The sequence below is a fragment of the Camelus bactrianus genome, chromosome 19 (genome assembly GCF_048773025.1).
Source record: "Camelus bactrianus isolate YW-2024 breed Bactrian camel chromosome 19, ASM4877302v1, whole genome shotgun sequence".
Classification (NCBI taxonomy): Eukaryota; Metazoa; Chordata; class Mammalia; order Artiodactyla; family Camelidae; genus Camelus; species Camelus bactrianus.
In genome coordinates this window covers 6542546-6562033 of record NC_133557.1, presented here as the reverse complement: position 1 = coordinate 6562033, position 19488 = coordinate 6542546, and the positions used below count along the sequence as shown (strand labels likewise).

The window sequence follows — 19488 nt, the reverse complement described above, 5'->3', positions numbered from 1 at the left end:
AGGAAATCAACATGCAAGCACTATCTAAGGATTAGTTTCTGTCACTAGGTTTCCAATTTTTTCCAAACCTTTTAAATTAGTTTGGTTTAAAATAGCCACAGAAATCAACTGTCATGAGAAAATTGTCTGATTAGTTATAAGCAGTAACGAGGAACTCTATTATTAATGTTTTCCCAATGAGCAAATCTAATTTATTAGATTTTAATACCATATCAAATGTCACACTGTGTAGGCACTTCTATCTTAAGGAAATGAGTTAATGTACCACCAATAAATCAATCCAACAAATAAACTAAAATCTATTACATTTATATTCATTAATGTACATATGGTATGAGACTACATATGCATAAACGTTTCCTGGAAAGATACACAAGAAACTATTAAGAGTAAGGGAGTACAACCAAAGAGAAAAAGGAAAGGATGATTTAATTTTCATTTCACAATCTTCTGAAGTACTTTTATAAATGAACATGAATTGGTTTTATAAGGAAAATACCACCTTAAAAATTAATACTAAAAATGTATATGATTCATTGCTTTCGTTTCCCAGTTAACTCAACCAGGTTCAACTTTAAGAGCAAGACAAAGTCTGGTGAAAATGTGGGATCAGCTACACTTGTCAATTAACCCTCATGGATTTTCAGAAATTACAGCTAGACTCAAACTTCAGTCTTGGTTACTGAGTTCCTTCACCACTCCATTCCTTCTTGTTTCACTTTGCATGAATGTTTCCCCACAACAAAAACAACCTGCCTCAATTCTAGTAATTCTATCTCTGTCATCTAAATAGGTACATCTCCTTATTATCCTCTAGGGAGCCTAGAAAACACACACTGATAACACCTTTTCACAGAAAGGGAAGGGTCCTTTTCTACACATCACAGTAACCCACACTCATATGACTGATCAGAATCGACTAGCAGGCAGAGCCAGGGGCCTTGTCATACATTTACACTACAACATGCAGCGTCTGTACATGTCAGCAAACTAGCTTTACCTTCAGAGCAACTCGATGGAAAATGATATCCAGCACAGTTTTAAAGAAAATGCCAAAGGAACCCTCCTAGTTTACGTACCTGAGAAATCACTTGGTTAATTTGTACACTGAAGTCCAGGCACTGTATAACTATCACAATTATTTTTGAACAACAGCAATTACAATTTTTAAGATTTTTACAATTATATGCGTTTTCAAATCTCCTTCTGGACTTTCTCCTCTATCACGCCCTCTTCTCCATTTTCACTGTCTCTACTCCAGTTCAGGCTTATCTTAACCTTTGGCCCACATTACCACTCTGACCTGCCTCTAGTCTCTGTCCTCTTAAGTTAACCCTAACATTGGGTACCAAAATATTCCTCTGCAAGTTTAGTTCTGAACATTTCCCTATTTGACTCTCAAGTCTTTCTCATCTCCCGAGATCCCAAGTCTAAAACCCCTCACTGAGGCCCTCCACTATCTGGCTCCAAAGCACTTCTTCAATTTTATTTTTCACCATGGCTCTTCCCACTTTAGCCAAATTATATAAGCCTATAAATTTGAGGAAACATTCAAAGCAGAAACAAAGGGAGCCCAGAAAACAAACACTGTGATAGCTTCCTTTCCTACCTCAATATAGGGACAGTGGTAGACTGATACAGAAACCACCTGAAATGTCTTTTTGATAAATATACAAAAGCAAATTCAGCAATACAGAGTCCTCACACTAGAAAATTAATATTCCCATCTTCTCGTCTCTCGTCATGTTGTAAGAGCTTGAGAGAGGAAAGGGCTGGCAGTAATTCACCAAGAAAATGAACCGACCAACTCTTCTTAACAAATAATTACATCCATAAGTATCTGCAGGGGATTGCTTCCAGGACCCTCATGGATATCAAAATCCACAAGTGATCAAGTCCCTTATATATAAAATGGCATACTATGTGTATATAAAACGTCCACATTTTTAAACCTTTTATCTGACTGAGTTTTATAAAGGAATTTAACATACCTTTTTCATAGTCAAACAACAGGTGAGATCATGATACACCACAGGCACAAAATCTTTTGAAAGATGTACATCAAATTCCACAAAGGCTGCACCCTGACAGAAATAAACAAACAAAACAAAACACAGGCATTTGAAAAACATTATTTGGCCCACAATACATCTAAAACTATAAGGACATAAATTTACTGTTCACTTTAAAATTACAGACTTATATTTTAAAAAACCAAACCAAAAAAAACCCTTCTTCATGAGTTATTTAATGCTATCCTTCAAGATTTTTCTAAAAAGAAATTTCTTCTTTTAAAACAATTATAATTTCTTTTTTGCAACAGCACATCAATTTTTTCCTGGCAAAACAAACAAGCACTGAGACCCACTTGAACACAAGTGGACTCCTCTGTGGCAGTGGACAGCCTCCACAAGTGTCACCTCCACTCCTGCTATTAGCAGAAACAGAGCCTAACAGGAGCCTGGAGCACAGCTACCTTGCACCTTGCTGACCCCGCATACCTTAACTGGATAGCGAAGCCTCAGAGATGAGGTAGGAAAAAGAATAAGCCGCAGGCTCCTGGTTCTGCTCCTTGTTGCACTTGAGTAGCAGATTTAATAGCTTTTCTTAATAAAACACCTCAATAATCAGATTGAGGAGGAGAGGGGCTTCAAGATGGTGGAAGAGAACACGGAGCTCACACTCTCTTACAAGGACATCAAAGATACATCTGCATGTGGCACAATTCTCACAGAATACCCACTCAACTCTGGTGGAAGATCTTGTACAAGTGGAGCTACAAAAAAAGATCTTCACAAAACTTGGTAAAAGGAAAAAGAGAATCGAAATGGGATCTGTGCCCCAGGGAGGGAGCCGCAAAACAGGTCAATGCCAACAACAGTGTACTCTCTAAGTCTGTGCGACAGGCGACAGGCGACAACACAGGGTGCACTTCCTGGTGGACATCTCTCATGGAGGAATACATGGTGGCTCCTCTCCCAGCAGAAGCTCTCCATTCTCATCCACCTAACACACACTCAGAAATGGACCTAGGGGCTTGTACTCCAACAGCTGGGGAGCTGAACTGGCCCCTGACAGGGCTGTGACAACCACAGAGCAAAAAGGAGGCCCTGCTCAACATCCAGTGCAGGTTCTGGTCACCACAACACCAATCACAGCCCCTCTCAAGGGGATAACAGCCAGCACACACAGAGGAAAGACATGGGAGCCATCCATACTAAAAACAGCCCTCACAACAAAAATTTTAGACACAGACAGTCCACACAGGGATGCTCATACATAAACACAGCACTTCAAGATCACAGTAGATAACGGTTACTCCTAAATTCATAGTCAGAAAAATATAAGATGAAGATGCTAAGGAACAATGAAAGAACCTGAAAGAACAATGAAACAGACCTCTACAGTTTATCAGAACTTGAGTTTAAAAAGGAGATGGTAAAAGAACTAAGAAATTGAGAGGCTACTGACAGAAATGTAGATTACTATAAAAAGAAACTAGGAATTAGAAAGAGCCCCCAAATAAAATTAGATAATTGCTGAGTCGAAAGCTGAGCTAAAGACAATAAGTAGCAGATTACATAATGCAGAGGAATGAACAAGTGATCTAGAAGATAGAATAATGGAAAACATCCGATCAGAACAGAAGACAGAAGAACAAATGATAAAAAAAAAAAAAAACCCACAAACAAAAGCAACATAAGGAATCTATGGGATAATATAAAGTGTACCAATCTCTGCATGACAGGGGTCCCAGTAGGAGAAGAAAGAGAAAAGGGGATCGAAAACATATCTGAAAAAATTATGGCTGAAAACTTCTCAAACCTAAAAAAGGAAACAGATATTCCAATTACAGGAAGCATGGAGGGTCCCAAACAAGTTGAACCCAAACAGATCAACAATAAGAAGTATTATAATCAAAATTGCTAAAGTTAAAGATAAACAGAAGATTCTAAAGGCAGCAAGAGAAAGAGTTAGTTACAAGGGAATCCCCCATAAGGTTATCAGCTGATTTCTCTACAGAAACATTGCTGGCCAGAAGGGAGTTGTGAGATATATTCTAAGTCCTGAAAGAGAAAAAAATGCAACATAGGATACTCTACCCAGCAAGATTACCATTCAGAATAGGAGAGAGAAAGGATTTCTCAGACAAGCAAAAACTAAAAGGATACAGCAATAATTAAGCCAATCCTAAAAGAAATATTGAAAATCTACAGAAAAGAGAAAATCACATAATTACAATGAACAGCAAAAGAATAAACATAAAGATGTAAAAGGCATCAACATCATAAAATGTGGGAAAGGGGAGTTTTTTTTTTCTGTTTAGAATATGTTTCAGCCTGTATGATTACCAGTCTAAAGCAAGAAGATATAGTAATGGGTTAACATACTTGAAAAACAGGGTAACCACAAATCAAAACCTTACAAGAGTCACAAAAAATGGAAAGAAATCAAGCATAATACAAACGAAAATCACAATAGAAAAGGAAAACCAAAAAGAAAAAAAGAAACAAAGAAGAAATACAAAATCACCTGGAAAACAAGGTTTAAAATGGCAATAAACACACATCTATCAATAATCACCATAAATGCAGATGGACTAAATGCTCCAGTCAAAAGACACAGCGTGGCAGACTGGATAACAAGCGCCTACAATATGCTGCTTACAAGAGACCCACTTTAGGGTGAAGGCCACAGGCAGACTGAAAGTGAGAGGACAGTATAAAGAGGAAACGATAATTCCTACTGAAAAGACAGAGCAAGCAGAAATGGGCAACAAGAATGATGTGCATGCCAACTGATAGAAGCCTAAGCAGAAGAGAGGTGGACACAAATTAGACTTAAGGGTATACATTTAAAAACAGTGAGATCCATTCTGACTACAAATTGTTCCAAATAAAGGCTGAGAACATAAACTGACATAAAAATTTGTGCATTCACCAAAAGAAAGCCAGCTGAGATCAAAGGAAACAAAGTCTGAGGATTCTGTAATGTGTCTGTGGCCCAGAGAAGGGTTGTTTAAGAACAGACAGACATGTCCATCCCTTACCCAGCTTTAGGTCAAGGATGGTGCGCACATGTGAGTATACACGGATCAGAGAATAGAACCATAGAACCCTACTTCCTCGATGACTTCTGAAACAGGAAATAAGCTTAGCTCCTTCTATTGTCAACAAGATAACAACACAAACCATTTCTCCCAAAGAGAAACAACCCTGCAATCCCTAAACAGGTACAATGATTAAACATATGAAATTACAGATTTGCAGGTTAAATGTTTAATTTTACATGATCACCATCCTTTATGATAATTTTACTGAGATAAAACTTGATCCCAAAATTTATGTAAGCAAGGTTTAAGAAGTAAGCCAATAACAACCAAGACTGCTTCAAAGATGTTTCTACTATTAAAACAGAGTTTCGCTCAGTGTAAGAGCATGTGATTTCATGCACAAGATCCTGGATTCAATCTTTAGTACCTCCATTAAAAAAAAATTAAAACAGGCCAATAATAACATAAGACATTCTAAAATGTGATCTACATGAGTACAAAGGATTTCAAAAGAAGAAAAGGGCTTAATGAAATTCCCTCTCAAAAAGCACAGAAACCCTGAAAGTTCTTTAACAGGGATCTTCAAGTGTTTACAGCTAATAATACCATGTTTAGATTAATTAGTTCACTACAATGAACTAAAACTGGTTCCAAATAATGAACTACAGCCCAACAAGATGTCATGAAATACAAAATGCATCATTATTTTATATACCACTAAGAGGGAGAAAAACAACGCCAAACCAGGACAAGCTAAGACAGTTATAAAACCCATCTCAATGTTAGAGTCGTTAAAATATGGAAAAAGTTTGTCTTAGAATAGGTATTTGCTCATATGAGTGATAAACATATGACAAATCAAGTTTATTTGCTGAACTACTTTTTAAAAGGTATATGGAGGACACACACACACACACACACACACACACACACACACACACACAGGAAATAAAATGAGACTTTCCTCCATTTTCCCCTTAGTTTAACTTTACAACATGAGGCTTTTCAGTCAGGTGCAGAGGAATGGGGGAAAGGATGGGAATACACAGGTTTTTATTTAAAATGTCAAGTTGCAGGTGCTGAAAAAAACTAAAAAACTGAAACTAAAAAAACTGACCAAAAAAAAAAAAAAAAGACTATCCCCTTAGAATTGTATCAAAGGAGTTAAAAAATTTAACATAATCAAGCTGGTATCTACAATGTTAACTGACAGACTTACAAAAAAAAAAGTTCTATGAAATCACTATCAAATCCTTCTGTAAGCATTTATTTCCAAAGTGAGTAAAGGAGCACATGAATTCAACTGATGAAAACCAGTGCTTAGTGGGGACTGTTTTTCTTGCGTCAATCACTCAAAATTTGTTATTTCAAAAAAAGGATGCTTAGGATTCCATTGTTCCATCCTAATCTTCACCATGAATCTAAATACAAATGCTAGAAATACTTCATATTCACTCAGAAACTTACTCAGGAGCATACATGTTCTCCATTTTAAACTACTGACACCAACTGGAGGAGGCTTCCCAGATCTGCATTTCTCTACTTTTCAACCTTTGGACCAAAGCCCAAAGTTGTTTAAAGAAAGAGAGGTTCACTTACATGACTAGCCGCATTTCTTAAAGAAGCAATAGTATTTTCTTGAACTTTAGCAAGCCTGAAAGAAGAAATATAGAGATATAATTATCATTACTATAGAAAAGATACAGAAAACTATTACTACAAAGAAGTCAGCTAAATGGACATAGTACTTATTCTCTATTTTGAGGCTAACTTGGCCAACCCAAAGTGAGACTGTGACTATCATTTGTTTGGTGTGTGCATTTATTCCACAAATCAATCTCCAACAATTACAGGTATTTACAAGCTGAATACAGACATATCATATACCACCACATCCCTCCCCAAATGAGGTGATAAATTAGAGAAAACAGTCCTCTGTAATGGACATGAACTAGCAGAGACTTAGAAACTTGTTCCTTACGTGGAAAAAGCTGACACACCAACAGAATAGAAGTATGGAAACTACACTGAGAACAGGTGAGGAAACTAAGACCCAGAGGACAGCATGCTGAAAGTCACGACTACAACACAGACACATGATGCCATCAGGCTGACTGCATCAAGCTTTCCCTCCTGGCTTCCTAGTTTTAACGTCTCTCTCTCATCATCAATTCAGTAGAGTATTAAAAAAGAATGACCAGAATTGTAGCAGATAGTCTCCAATTAATTTAAATTGGAAACCCCAATTACCAAATTACATAAATCCCAGAGTGATAATTAAAAGGATCATCTGATCTTCAGAAGGTCAAACCCCTTTAACTTTACCAAGCATGAGCTACCAAATGCTAATACTACGCAAACAGTCAACCTACTGAGCTGTGGTTGTAGAATTCCCTGCACCTCGATGGCCAACATCCAATGGTATTCTTGGCTTCCAATACTTGGAAAATGAAGATTTCATGTCACAACTGTATCCTGGTAATGGCTTAATAATTATATAGTCAACTTTCGTAGGAAAAGAAGGGGGAAGAAACAGAAACAATTAAAAAGTCCACAATGAGCTCAATTATGTTTCAATACCACTGAAACCAGCTTTGTCAGTCAATCAAATAAAAAGTCAAAATCCATTCAAAGTGAAGCTTCCAGAAGATGAGATATGTCCTTATTGTTATTCTATTAGTTAATATTCTAGAACATCTTATTAAATTAATTCCTTACCATTCCCAAAAGCTCAACGTGAAACTAATGAAATTCCTAACTTAACCTTGCTTATTTGTAAAGGTCCACTCTGCTTCTTCAGGCTTACCTCTCACTCTGCCTATGGTTTTTCTGGAATTTCTGCTCATGATGGGAAGAGTAAGGATCCCGGCGCTCTTCCCGCTCTCCGCAATGGTAGACGACAGGAGGCATGCTGTACCCACGTGCCCAGGAAAAGCATCGCCCTGAACCACATGTTCACTAAGATCTTCCTAGAAAATGAGGTTAAAATAACTCAAATTCTTGCACTTCAGTATTTTCTAAGATCACAAAAACACCCTTAAAAATCAACTCAGAATCTATGGGGGATGATCAACAAAAAATACAATCACATATATATTGAGGTAATTTAGCTTCATTGTAATGAGTAATACGTTTTCTTTTAGAATATAGTATTTTAAGATTGTGTTATACTCTTAATCAAAACTACTGATTTGCACTTCTGATCCTCTAACATGTTTCGGGTGAATTTAAAGCACCAACTGGAAGTTTCTAAGTACTTTTACATTCAAAGGTTAAGATCTCCCTGAGTGAGCTTTTACTGTATATTTTATTCTTTAAAATGCATCTACACAGTTGACACAGAGGACTAGTAACTCTCTAGGACACTGCATACTCGCTTAGAGGTTAGACAGGGTGTTTTATCAGCCTAGTCTATGAATAAATTAGTATTTCCAAAACTGCTAACCAAATGAAAAGGAAGTTAGGCTGTTAGACTCTTAAAAGGCAGGTATTGAAAGAACAAGAAAACATTCAACCAAAACTTCGTATTTTTATTAAAGTCTCACAGATCTTATTAATTAGGTAAGATCTAATCACAGGGGTTTTTTAATAAAGTTTTTTATTATAGTTTTCTCAAAGGAAATAAATTCCATATAATGCAAGGTAGCCAAAGTCACTCACAAAGGCTATGTCTAAAGGCATCATCAAATTAAACAACTCAAAGATTATAATAATTTTAATTATGTGTAACAAGTGTTACTTAGTGGGTTTTAATCCATCCTAATTCTGTTATTTTAAGAAACCGTGGCTAGGTGCTACCATTGGTTAAGGACTATTTCCTATCCTTAAAGACTCAAACTCTATAATCTAATGGAAATGGGAATGTTAGGGCCAAAAAGCAAGAGCCTAAGAAGACCCAGGCACAATGGAGCAAAGCCCTTAGGGGAGAACCCAGTCTCGTTATTCCTGGGGAGCATCTGAACAGCCAGTAAGCCAGACAGCGCTAGTCTAAGTGCCACAGGCAGCTCCGGAAAGTTGGCACAACAGATTCTGAACAAGCTGGCACAATTTTCATAGCAACTATTTTTTCTTATGTATTTACAATACCATGTAAGGTTGCAAAAATGAGTCACTGTTATGATGAATTCTTACAATAAAATGCTTCCATAAACCTCAGGCTTCAGTCATGAAGAGAACTCATGATACTAGTTACATCAGTTTGCCCACAAAGAGTTACACAGCCTGCCTGTCCCTCCATCCTTAGAGGCTCCTTTTGAGACAATTCATTTATATTTAGAATAGATACAGACATCAAGACATCTTGATCTTAAACATCAATTCTGCTGACATTCTCAATTATATTCTTAACAGTACTTGAGTCTGTCAGCTCCAAGTTTTTTAAATCTGTTAAAATGTAAACATCTAAAAAGTTGTATGTTTACACAAATCAGACTACAATAAAAATCAAAATAAATTTAAAAATAAGCTTATGCCTGTATTCTTTCTCACCTCCTTCAGTGAAATATACTCACCTCAAAAAAATCAAAGATTAGTTCCAGGTTATCTGGTTCCATTGTCTGTATACTGTACTCTGTCCAGCGATCAGGCTGTAACCCGTACCCACACTCGGGCTGGGAGTGCCTGCACTTGAACTCATTGTCGCTTATTAAGGCTATCTCCAGGCTATTGGACATTTTGTGAAGAACAGTGGGAGATACCCTATCATCGTCATCTTCCTCCAGACCCTCTAGTGTCAGCTTCACCCTACACAAAAGGAGAAAATAATGAAATTCAAAAAGTGAAAAAGAGAGGGCAGATATAGCTCAAGTGGTAGAGCACATGCTTAGCATACACAGTCCTGGGTTCAATCCCCAGTACCTCCTCTAAAAATAAATAAGTAAACCTAATTACCTCCCCCCCAAAACAAACAAAAAAGTAGAGAAGAAGAAAAATTCATACCAATGTTACCTAAATGGTAAATTTTAATGTGCTCCCCAAATACACTAAATCTTCAAATAATAAAAATATCATACAAAGATTACACATACTATAGGTTAGGACAGTATTTATGTTTCATAAAATAGTGACTTTTTATCTACACATATTTCCACAAATTATTAAAATGACATAAATGCTCATTATATCTAAGTTTGCTTTCATTAATTCTTTGGGTTTTTAAAAAAAATAAATTTAAAGGGGTATTCACTATTATCCCATTTATAACTGGCTGTCTCGACTTCTTCAGAAGTTTCACAAATGTATAGATAAAACAAGTACAAAACTAAGCCATATTGTGTTAGTGTGTATTAAAAGAACGTTGAGAGTTGGAGGCTGTAATGTTTCCTTTTTTCCCATTCAGTAAATCCTTGCTTATCTGTTTTATATATGGAAGGGAGGTTGTAAATTTATTTTTTTTACTTTTTTATTGGAGGTTGTAAATTTTTAATTTCCCCCTTTCTTCTACCTTACCACAGTGAGTCCAGGTACTCTGTGGATAAGTACATTAAAGAAAATTATCGTATTAAATATATATACATATACACATATTCGTATGTATGTGTGGTTTGTATTGTATGTGTATTTACATGTATGTACTTCTTTAATGACACAAATGAACAAAAAAATAAACCAAGAGCCTAAAACTCTTACAGGCCCCACAGCAATGAGAACAAAAGACCAGTTACTCAAGCCACTGGGTCACGAAGACTAGTTTACTCCCAATGAGAAGCAATTAGTTTCACAGAGCACTTGTCATGCCAAAAAGTCAACTCAATTCTAGAGTATTTCTTGCACCAGTTGAAATGTACATAGACTAAACAATTTTAATACTAATACTGTAGGAAACCATGTTATTGTATAGAATACAGCTGAGCTAGGAAAACTTTTCATTCTAGATTTCAGTGGGTCCAACTGCTAACACAAATAACAGGACTGTATCAGGGAGGCCTGCTCTCTGTGCCGGACCTCCTGCCTCCAACCACTGTCCAGGCTTTTCTTATAGGCACTTACTCTGAGGTCTCCCAGAGGGGATATCTACACATTATTTAATTAGTAATAATGCTCTGTAATCACCTTGTAAACTCAAAAGTAGCACCACTTCACTAATTCAAACAAAAATTCTCATCTCTTTTCAGAAATGAAACTCTTAGGAATAGTTCTAAACAAGTGATTCTGCTGGTGAGCCTGAAGGAACATTCTCCACTAAAAGGGGGAAAAAAGTAAAGAAGGAAAGAAACTATTTATTGCTCCACTAAGAAAAATTTAAATGGTAGAAACTACAAATACACAAGCTTGGAAATCACTTATCCGTATCTATGTGAAAACAAAAATTTCCGGTTTGAAATTTGGAGACTAAGACACATACCTGCAGCAACCCTGAGGGAGGGAAGCAGTTCACACTCACAAGACTCTGCAGTTATGAGTGAATATGAAATTGTCTTTAAGTGTTATTTTCTTAGTTTACACACTCAAAGGTTACAACCAAATGGATCAGAATGTTACAGTATTAAGTGAAGATAAATAACCTAAGTAACAGATACACACAGTCATACCTAAATCTAGACTTTTTAAATTTTTTCTTGGTTATTGAGACAGGTGGCTTTTCAGAATAATGCAAACGTAATCTTATTTCAGTCTGACACGTCAACCATCCAGAATCCAGAGTCTCAACACCATCTGGTAAAGTATGAAGAAGAGTAATTATTATACATATTTTTAAAAACAATCTGATAAGCACAATACATACTGACAAGTCAAGTTCACATTCACATTTTAATACACTTGGGTTATATACCACTGACATTTCTCTCCCAAGCAAATATACAAGTAGTCTTAAATCTGTCATTGAAAAAGAACTTTTATATGAAGTAGGGGGAGATGTTAAATGAATATTAACGATTAGCCGAACTTTAACAACTAAAATAAATTAAAATGTTCTTACTGAATACATTATCAACCACAAATCTATTCAGAAAGAATATATGTTCCAAGATGGCTTCTAACCCTGCAGCTGTTCCACTGGGGTCACAGTTACACTTCTAGCTTCCCATGAGTTATCAGCAGAAACTAGTTACATCACTAGTGCTCGGAGTGGAGATATGAGGAGGTAAAAACAAAACTGTTGCGTCAATTCTGTATTCTCACATTTATATATTCTGCCATAGATAAATTGCATGATTGTGGTAACACTGTTAGCACTGTTTACCTTGAAATTTCTTACTAACAGAGGTAATAAAATTTTCATAAACACCACAAAGAGCTGACAACTGTTTTGGACCTAAGTTCCTCATCAAAAGGACATTAAAAAAAAAATTAAAAAACTTTTCTCCTTAGGTATGATTTTTTAAATGTTCCATAACTATCAAATTTTAAACAATGGGAAATCTTAATTTTAATTTTAAAAACTCTTAATTTTGAACTCTTTTCAGAAATGGACACAGTTGGAGAAATCGCTTCCTATCCTGAGAGCTAACTAAAGATGAATTTAGGAAGCTGGTGACAACAAAAACAAAAAATGAGGAAAGAAGTGCCAAGCATATATAACCACACATAGTAACTAACATATAATAGACGGATACATCATGCATTATAGCTGAAGAAATGAGAAAACTCCTCTATAAAAGCTCTCTGAAACATGTAGCATAAATAGCATCCTTTGTAAATAAAACTCTAAAACACTAAACATATTCAAGTTTACGTTATGATATAATATACTCTCAAAATCAAGAAGAAGTTAAATTCTTATCCAAATATGGCAAAGGCATGTACATTTCTAAAGTGCGTAAACACACATACGTAGTAAAACCACAACCAAAACACTCCGGCCCTATTCCTTCCTGTACCCAACAGCAAAGCAAACTGATTATCAGCAATTATCTCTGGCTCACGGTGCAAGCACACATTCTGCCCTCTCCCTTTACATCTTTTGACTCCTACAGTATAGTATCTAAAATGAAAATGCAGTTTAGCATAATGCTGATACACTGCGAGAATTCCAGTCACTGACGGAAAAACTTGAATCCTTAGGATAAAGGATCAGTAAATAAACTGATGCGGAAATTATACGAATGCACATCTCAACATAGTCAGAAGTCAGAGGATTTCTAATTAATTGTTAAAGACTCAGCCAGAATGGTTAGAACATTCTGCGTAACCTGGATTTTACTATAAATGCATATACAAACACAAAATGCACAAACTTAGGTTATGAGTAAAGTTTCACATTTTAAATGGTTAGAATCATTTAATACCATTTTCAAACAACGTAGTTAAGTGATGATATATTAAAAGTTAAGTGTAATACTTTTATTTAATTATGTTATCCATATACCTGAAGTCACCAGTCAAATAAAAAACAAAAGGATAAAATTTTAAAGCATGAGAATTATATTGGAAACTATTATTTAACAATGTATTTGTCTCTTGAACCTAGTCTATTTACAGTATCATACTGTTGTATTTCCCTGTGCTGTCTCTAATGAAATGTAAGGTAGCATCTCAACCGTATGAATAAGGATTTTCAGAACAGTCTCACTTACTGTGGATTCCAAATTGTCCATCGTCAATAATAATTTCACTTTCTAGAATTGAAGGAAAATGGAAAACCTAGTTAAAATTTTTGATGTTTACAGAATGAACAACTGAGAAATCATCCACCTTAAGGATTTTTAAAAAATTTCTAAAATTTAAAAGCAGCCCAAAATGAATAAGCATATTTATTGTAGCCCTCAATAAAGAAATCCCTTTTAAGGAGGCTATCAAACAGCAGTAGTTCTTACACTCATGGTGATTATTCACAACGTTAAGGAAGAGAAAGAAAACTCCTCGGACAGGTGCTCTAGAGGCACTGAGACAAATGTTTACCCCCACCAATGTATGAGACTGACAGGTTGCTGGACAACAGTATCTCCTGGTTGATTTTTCAAACCAAAGATCTTGGCACAATTAAAATGCTTATTCTTACGTAGTGCGTATTCCGAATTTATCTAAAATATAATGCTCCTCAAATCCCAACTATTCTCTATAGCCAGCTAAAAGCTTTTCAAACAGAGTAAACTTACCTGTATACACAGAGCTGTGAGGAACTACCAAAAGAATAAATGCTGGCACATTATCTTCTAAGAGAAATTTCAACTAAATGAGAAATGCTGTTAAGCCCCACCCTCTGAGTAAAACACTAATTATCTTCCCTGCTACTTCCTTTCTCAGTTTACTTTAAACGTTAAGTCTGAAGTATTTGTAAAAATAAGTATGGTAGTTCCCAATAAAGACTCTCTGGTAGATTTCACATAGCTCTTAGGTTCAGAAGTTGTATCTTCCAAATATATAAAGTAAAATTTTTAAAAGACCAGAAACAAAATCATCTCATTTCTCAAAATAAGAAAGTATATTTAACTGCAAGATGCTTCAAAATGCATTTTTTAAAAAAATGTTCAGTACCTAATAATTTCCAACCTCAGTATGGGACTACTATAATTTTAAAGTACACTATCATAAAAATTCTAAATATATTATAAAAAATGTATTAAAACATAGAAAAAGAAAATCCAATGATGAGGAAGTAATATCTGTTTACATGAGAAGTGTCCCTGCTACAGGGTCTAGTAGAATCTCTCACTACTTTCTAATCCAAGCTAGTAACTAGCAAGGCATTAATTACCTTTAAATTCTATTTTTCTTTAGAAACTAAAAGGTTTCTCACCATTAAGTCAGTTTACAAATGATTCCAAGTGGGTAATTTAATGTATGTGAAATGAACTTCAAATTTTAATCTCAGTATGGAAAACAAAATTCAAAAATTCTTGTATGAAGAGAAATGCCATTTTGAGGCACAAGAAAACGGAATAATATTAAACAAACAAAAAACCCCTATCTGAATAGCAACTGTAACATAGCCAGCAGGGTATTAGAGGGAAAGATTCTGCTACAACCAAGAAGCCTGACTTCATTCATACAAATTTATCCAAGTATTTACTAGTTTAAAAAATATATATATAATAAATAGAGTAACTTATTCTATAACTATCCAATGTTAAAATTTGAAGAATCTTTGTTTTGGATCAATTCTTTCCTCAAAATGTTCTCGAAGTTCACTGAGCAAGTAATCAAATAAAGCCACGGATGCTCAGTCAAGAAGAATGCTATTGTCTATACTTTGTAACCACTCCAAATGAAAAATAAATATTCCCCAATAAACTCATCCAACCCAAGAACTTAAAAATAACTAGGCAAGCATTTCTAATAAAGTTTATAAAGAAAGGTAATTAAGAACAGTTTAGTTTTGAAAGTAAGATCCATGATACGCTAAGTGAAATTTGTAGTCCTGACAATGCATTGACCTTAACTTCAGAATAAAAGTTTATTAAATCCCACTAAGCCATTGTGCAGCATATTAGTAACTTTACGCATATGCCTCAAACAGATGCAGTTAATGCCCATACCTAAAGGGGTTATTGCTCGTGGTTGTAGATGAGTCTCCCACTTGTGAACTATGACTTGACATGGACCACCGATAGTCTGCAATTTAAAAGTTAAATGTCTGCAATAATTTCTTATATCTTATTTTCTACCCATGATGCCATTTGATGTTTGTGGTCTAAGTCTTATACTAAATATGAAACCAAGAGATTCATCTTGTTAATATCAATATTATATGCCAAAAGTCAGGAATGTCACAAAACATGATGAGTGCTGGAAGAAAATGAGGGTGAGGCAGTAAACAAAGAAAAATGAGATAAACGGGCACATAAAATCAACTTAAACCCATTCTTAAATCTGCCTACAAGACTCAATTTTAATCTTTAACTAATATTCTGTCCCAAGTTAACAGTAAATATACTTTAAGTTTGGTATGTCAGCAGTCAATGAGGTATTGCTGGATGAAATAGCTCATCTTAAGTAACTCTCCAAGTGTTCGCAAAAAGCCTGAACTACGACAGTAGAAAGAGTAAGAACAAATACTTCAAGATCAGTTTCACAAGTTACTCAAGGAACTAGTGGGCATAATAAAGCTCTTCACTACATATATTTATTAGTAAGTAGGTAACAGGAGGAATATTAGATTTTCTCATATCATAGTAACCAGTGTTTCTACGGAGCACAGGAAACCTTAAAGGGAAGGACACAGGCATGGGTAAATCTGAAGAACCAGTCTGATTAAAGGGAATGAACATCCAGCCTTAAAGTCTACAAATTCACACACTGTGACAATTCCTAATATTGTCTTTTGTTATCAAGTTCTCTTATTAAAAAAGAAAATAAAGCTTTATGTATTATTGATAACATCTATAGCAATTTAAAAGCAAGAATGAACTACCAACAAAGACTCCCTGTGTAATGCTTCCTAATTTTCCTTTAATTACTAAAAAATAAAAATAAAAAACAACTCGACAAATTAAACTTATGTGCCAAAATACAATCCTTAAATACACACTTAAAAAGCAAAACTTCAAACTATAACCTTACAAGGTATTTTAATTTTTTTCTTCTTTAACACGTCTTCTGAAGAAATTAAGTAAAATATAGAGAAGCAAAAAGAAACAGAAACCATCCATTACCACAGCACTTTGGGGTAATCACTATCAACATCTTCACATATAATCCTCAAACCCTTTTCTAGGCATATTGTGTGTGTGTGTTTGTGTGTGTGTGTATGTACACATTCAAAGTCTGGAACATATAAGCGTCCCTCTACATCCTTAAATGGCATTAAATATTCTATAACATTTTATAGGACTACAATATTGATTTCATTTAATAATAAATGTGCCAAGTGATAATAAATAAGTATGTAACAAATTAGGCAAATTATTAAGTAATTAGACACAAGGGATCATTTTACCACTTAAAATAACCAGAGGTTAAAATCTTTTTTAAAACTTGCAAACTTCTGAAGTTAGAAAACTAAAATTACATTAGCTTTTCATTCATTAATCCTGGGATAATACAGGAAACACTCATTTTATCTAGCTGCATACCTCCTTGTTATAAAGGTTCACTTATAAATTGATAAACTGCACGGACATTTAAAAAATGTAAATATAAAACTATCTTAAAATATGGTGAATTTCATTTCATTACATTAAAAAATGAGATTCATTTGATCCTACATCTGCTAGATGTTTTTTACTACAACTTTTTCTTGTCACATTTTTCTGAGTTTGTTTTTCAAACGTCAAACTTTCTAATCCTCAAAAGACGCAAATGCATACATTAAAAGCAGGAATGCTGTTTAGCAATGGGCAGCCAGAAAGAACTAACCTATTCCCTTCCTCCATTCCTCCCATGTCCTGCACCCCCCTCAAAAAAAAAAAAATTCCTCTTTGCTACAAAAATGGTGTAGATTGATATTCTTATAAAAGTTACTAATCAAAAGTGACTTGAAAAGGTGCTGTGCATATTAAATGTTAGCAAGGATTAAAATGAGGGGGAAGAAAGGAGAGAGTTTGCTTTTGTTTTAATTCAGGGGTCAGGGGAACTTCACAAAGTGCTGACAGTATATGTATATTAAATCATGTAAAAATAGCCATGTGGATTAAACATTTGATAGGGAACATATTTTAGTAGTAATTTTAAAAACTCCACCCCCATCTGTTTTAGTAACAAACCCACTAATCATAAAACAACCTAGGTTTGAACAGAATGGAGTCTTGAGGAGCCAAATTCAACAGATGATTTATAATTGTGTCTACTGGTGTTTACACTATAAATCCGTGTTGGTTGGTACAAAAAAAAGCTACAACATTGGAAAAATGAACCAAGTTTTAAAATACAAATTTCCAAAATTTTTAGGACTATTAAACTTTAGAAGGTAATCTTAAATTTTAGCTTACTGATGTTCTTTAAAATAAACAAAAAAACTAAGACCTGCGCATTGGGATATTAAAGATCTCAGTAATGATTCCAAAACCTGCACTCCTTTATGCTAAATGTAACTAAGTCATTCTTCACGATCTTCGGGAAGAAAAGAACTCCATTCTGTAAAAGACTGCTACAATTTTAAGCACTTCAAGTGGAAGGTGAATCTTCGGAGAAAAAAGTAACAATATCAGTCCAAAACAGTAGTCCATGAATGGTACTCGTAGAGTTATTTTATATTTTAGCATGTTTTAATCAGGTGATTGCTGGAATGTTTTTCAAATGTGCCTATTAACAAAAATACAAAAAAAAAATCTGTTTCCATGAAAAAGTCATAATGATTGCTCTCTTAAACAGTTATTGAGAACACTCAGCTACATCAAGCATTAAGAGAAACAAGATTACCTAACATTCAGACTGGGATTTTTGTTTTTAACAAACCACCAAGCAAAATGACTATTATCGTGTAATATCAATGCTTTCAAACATAAAAACTGAAAATGTCAACTTTAACCTTTCAGATTTTCTTTCCACAATTTTGAAAAAAATGAAAAAAAAAGTGCATGTAAAAGGGGCTTTGAATTTTTATCTATGATGTCAGAAGCCAAACCAATAGTTATTTAAAAATCACTTTTTTTTTTTTGGATGGGGAGGCAATTAGGTGTATTTATTTATTTTTAATGTAGGTACTGGGGATTGAACTCAGGACCTCGTGCATGCACGCACTCTACCACTGAGCCATACCCTCCCCCTAAAAATCAGTATTGTTAGTAAGACCAATGAAAAAATTGGTCTCCTGTAATAAGTAAACAAAGAAGGCTAGGCCACAAGAGATCTCTGGGATGCTTCAAATTCAAAGTTATCAACTGAGGGTATTCAGCATCCAGAAGGATTTTATTATACTAAGAAATCACTGAACAAAAAGACAACCCGGGCTATTCTGAAAACAACTGTCTATCACAGATGACTGATTCTTTTTTTTAAAGGATTTAAACAAAAATCAAGGGAGATTAAGAACAAAGTAAAATAGTTTGTAATGAAGAGAGGGTGGGAATAGCTCAGTGGTAGAGTGCATGGTTAGCACGCATGAGGTCCTGGGTTCAATTCCCCAGTACCTCCATTATAAAAAAAAAAAAGTGTAATGAATCTAATAAGTGAATGTTAACACATAAAAATTAGAGACACATATGTTACCGAAATATAAAGAGCTATTTCCAGTGAAATGAAGGAAAATTTTCAAAGAAAATAAATTAAAAAACTGGCTAACATCTCAGATTGAGGAAACAATCCCTAATTCCAGCCACAAACAAGAAGGAGTGAACATGGATTGAAAAATGTTTAAGTTACATGTTAATTCAGAAATTATCTTTGTGAAGACATGAAATTAATGGATTATCTGCAGACTAACACTAATATTTTCATTCCAGAAATATCTACTATTTTTGTTTCCTATGTTTAAATAATATTTGTCACCCATAATATTTTACAATTCAACATAGTAACATCTTACTTTAATTCTACAAAGTGTTAGAACATGTAGCTGTGAAAATTAAGAGAAAAATGACTTCAAGATTCTTAATTTCTAAAGTGAAAGCACTATG

At 34.7% G+C, this 19488-nt stretch overlaps 1 protein-coding gene across 4 annotated transcripts in view; it reads right to left on the bottom strand.

Annotated features, from left to right (window-relative positions):
* GPCPD1 (glycerophosphocholine phosphodiesterase 1) overlaps window positions 1-19488 on the bottom strand; it is a 48738-nt gene that overhangs the window by 14975 nt on the left and 14275 nt on the right. For 3 of the 4 annotated variants that reach the window (XM_074346951.1, XM_074346950.1, XM_074346949.1), the window contains exons 5-12: window positions 15472-15547; window positions 13570-13611; window positions 11584-11707; window positions 9565-9796; window positions 7860-8022; window positions 7426-7558; window positions 6653-6707; window positions 1992-2084 (exon numbers count right to left, since the gene is read on the bottom strand). In XM_074346951.1, the coding sequence (XP_074203052.1) occupies window positions 1992-2084; window positions 6653-6707; window positions 7426-7558; window positions 7860-8022; window positions 9565-9796; window positions 11584-11707; window positions 13570-13611; window positions 15472-15547 (918 nt within the window). The remainder of the gene's footprint in view (window positions 1-1991; window positions 2085-6652; window positions 6708-7425; window positions 7559-7859; window positions 8023-9564; window positions 9797-11583; window positions 11708-13569; window positions 13612-15471; window positions 15548-19488) is intronic. The other variant, XM_045508605.2, reaches the window with a different exon arrangement.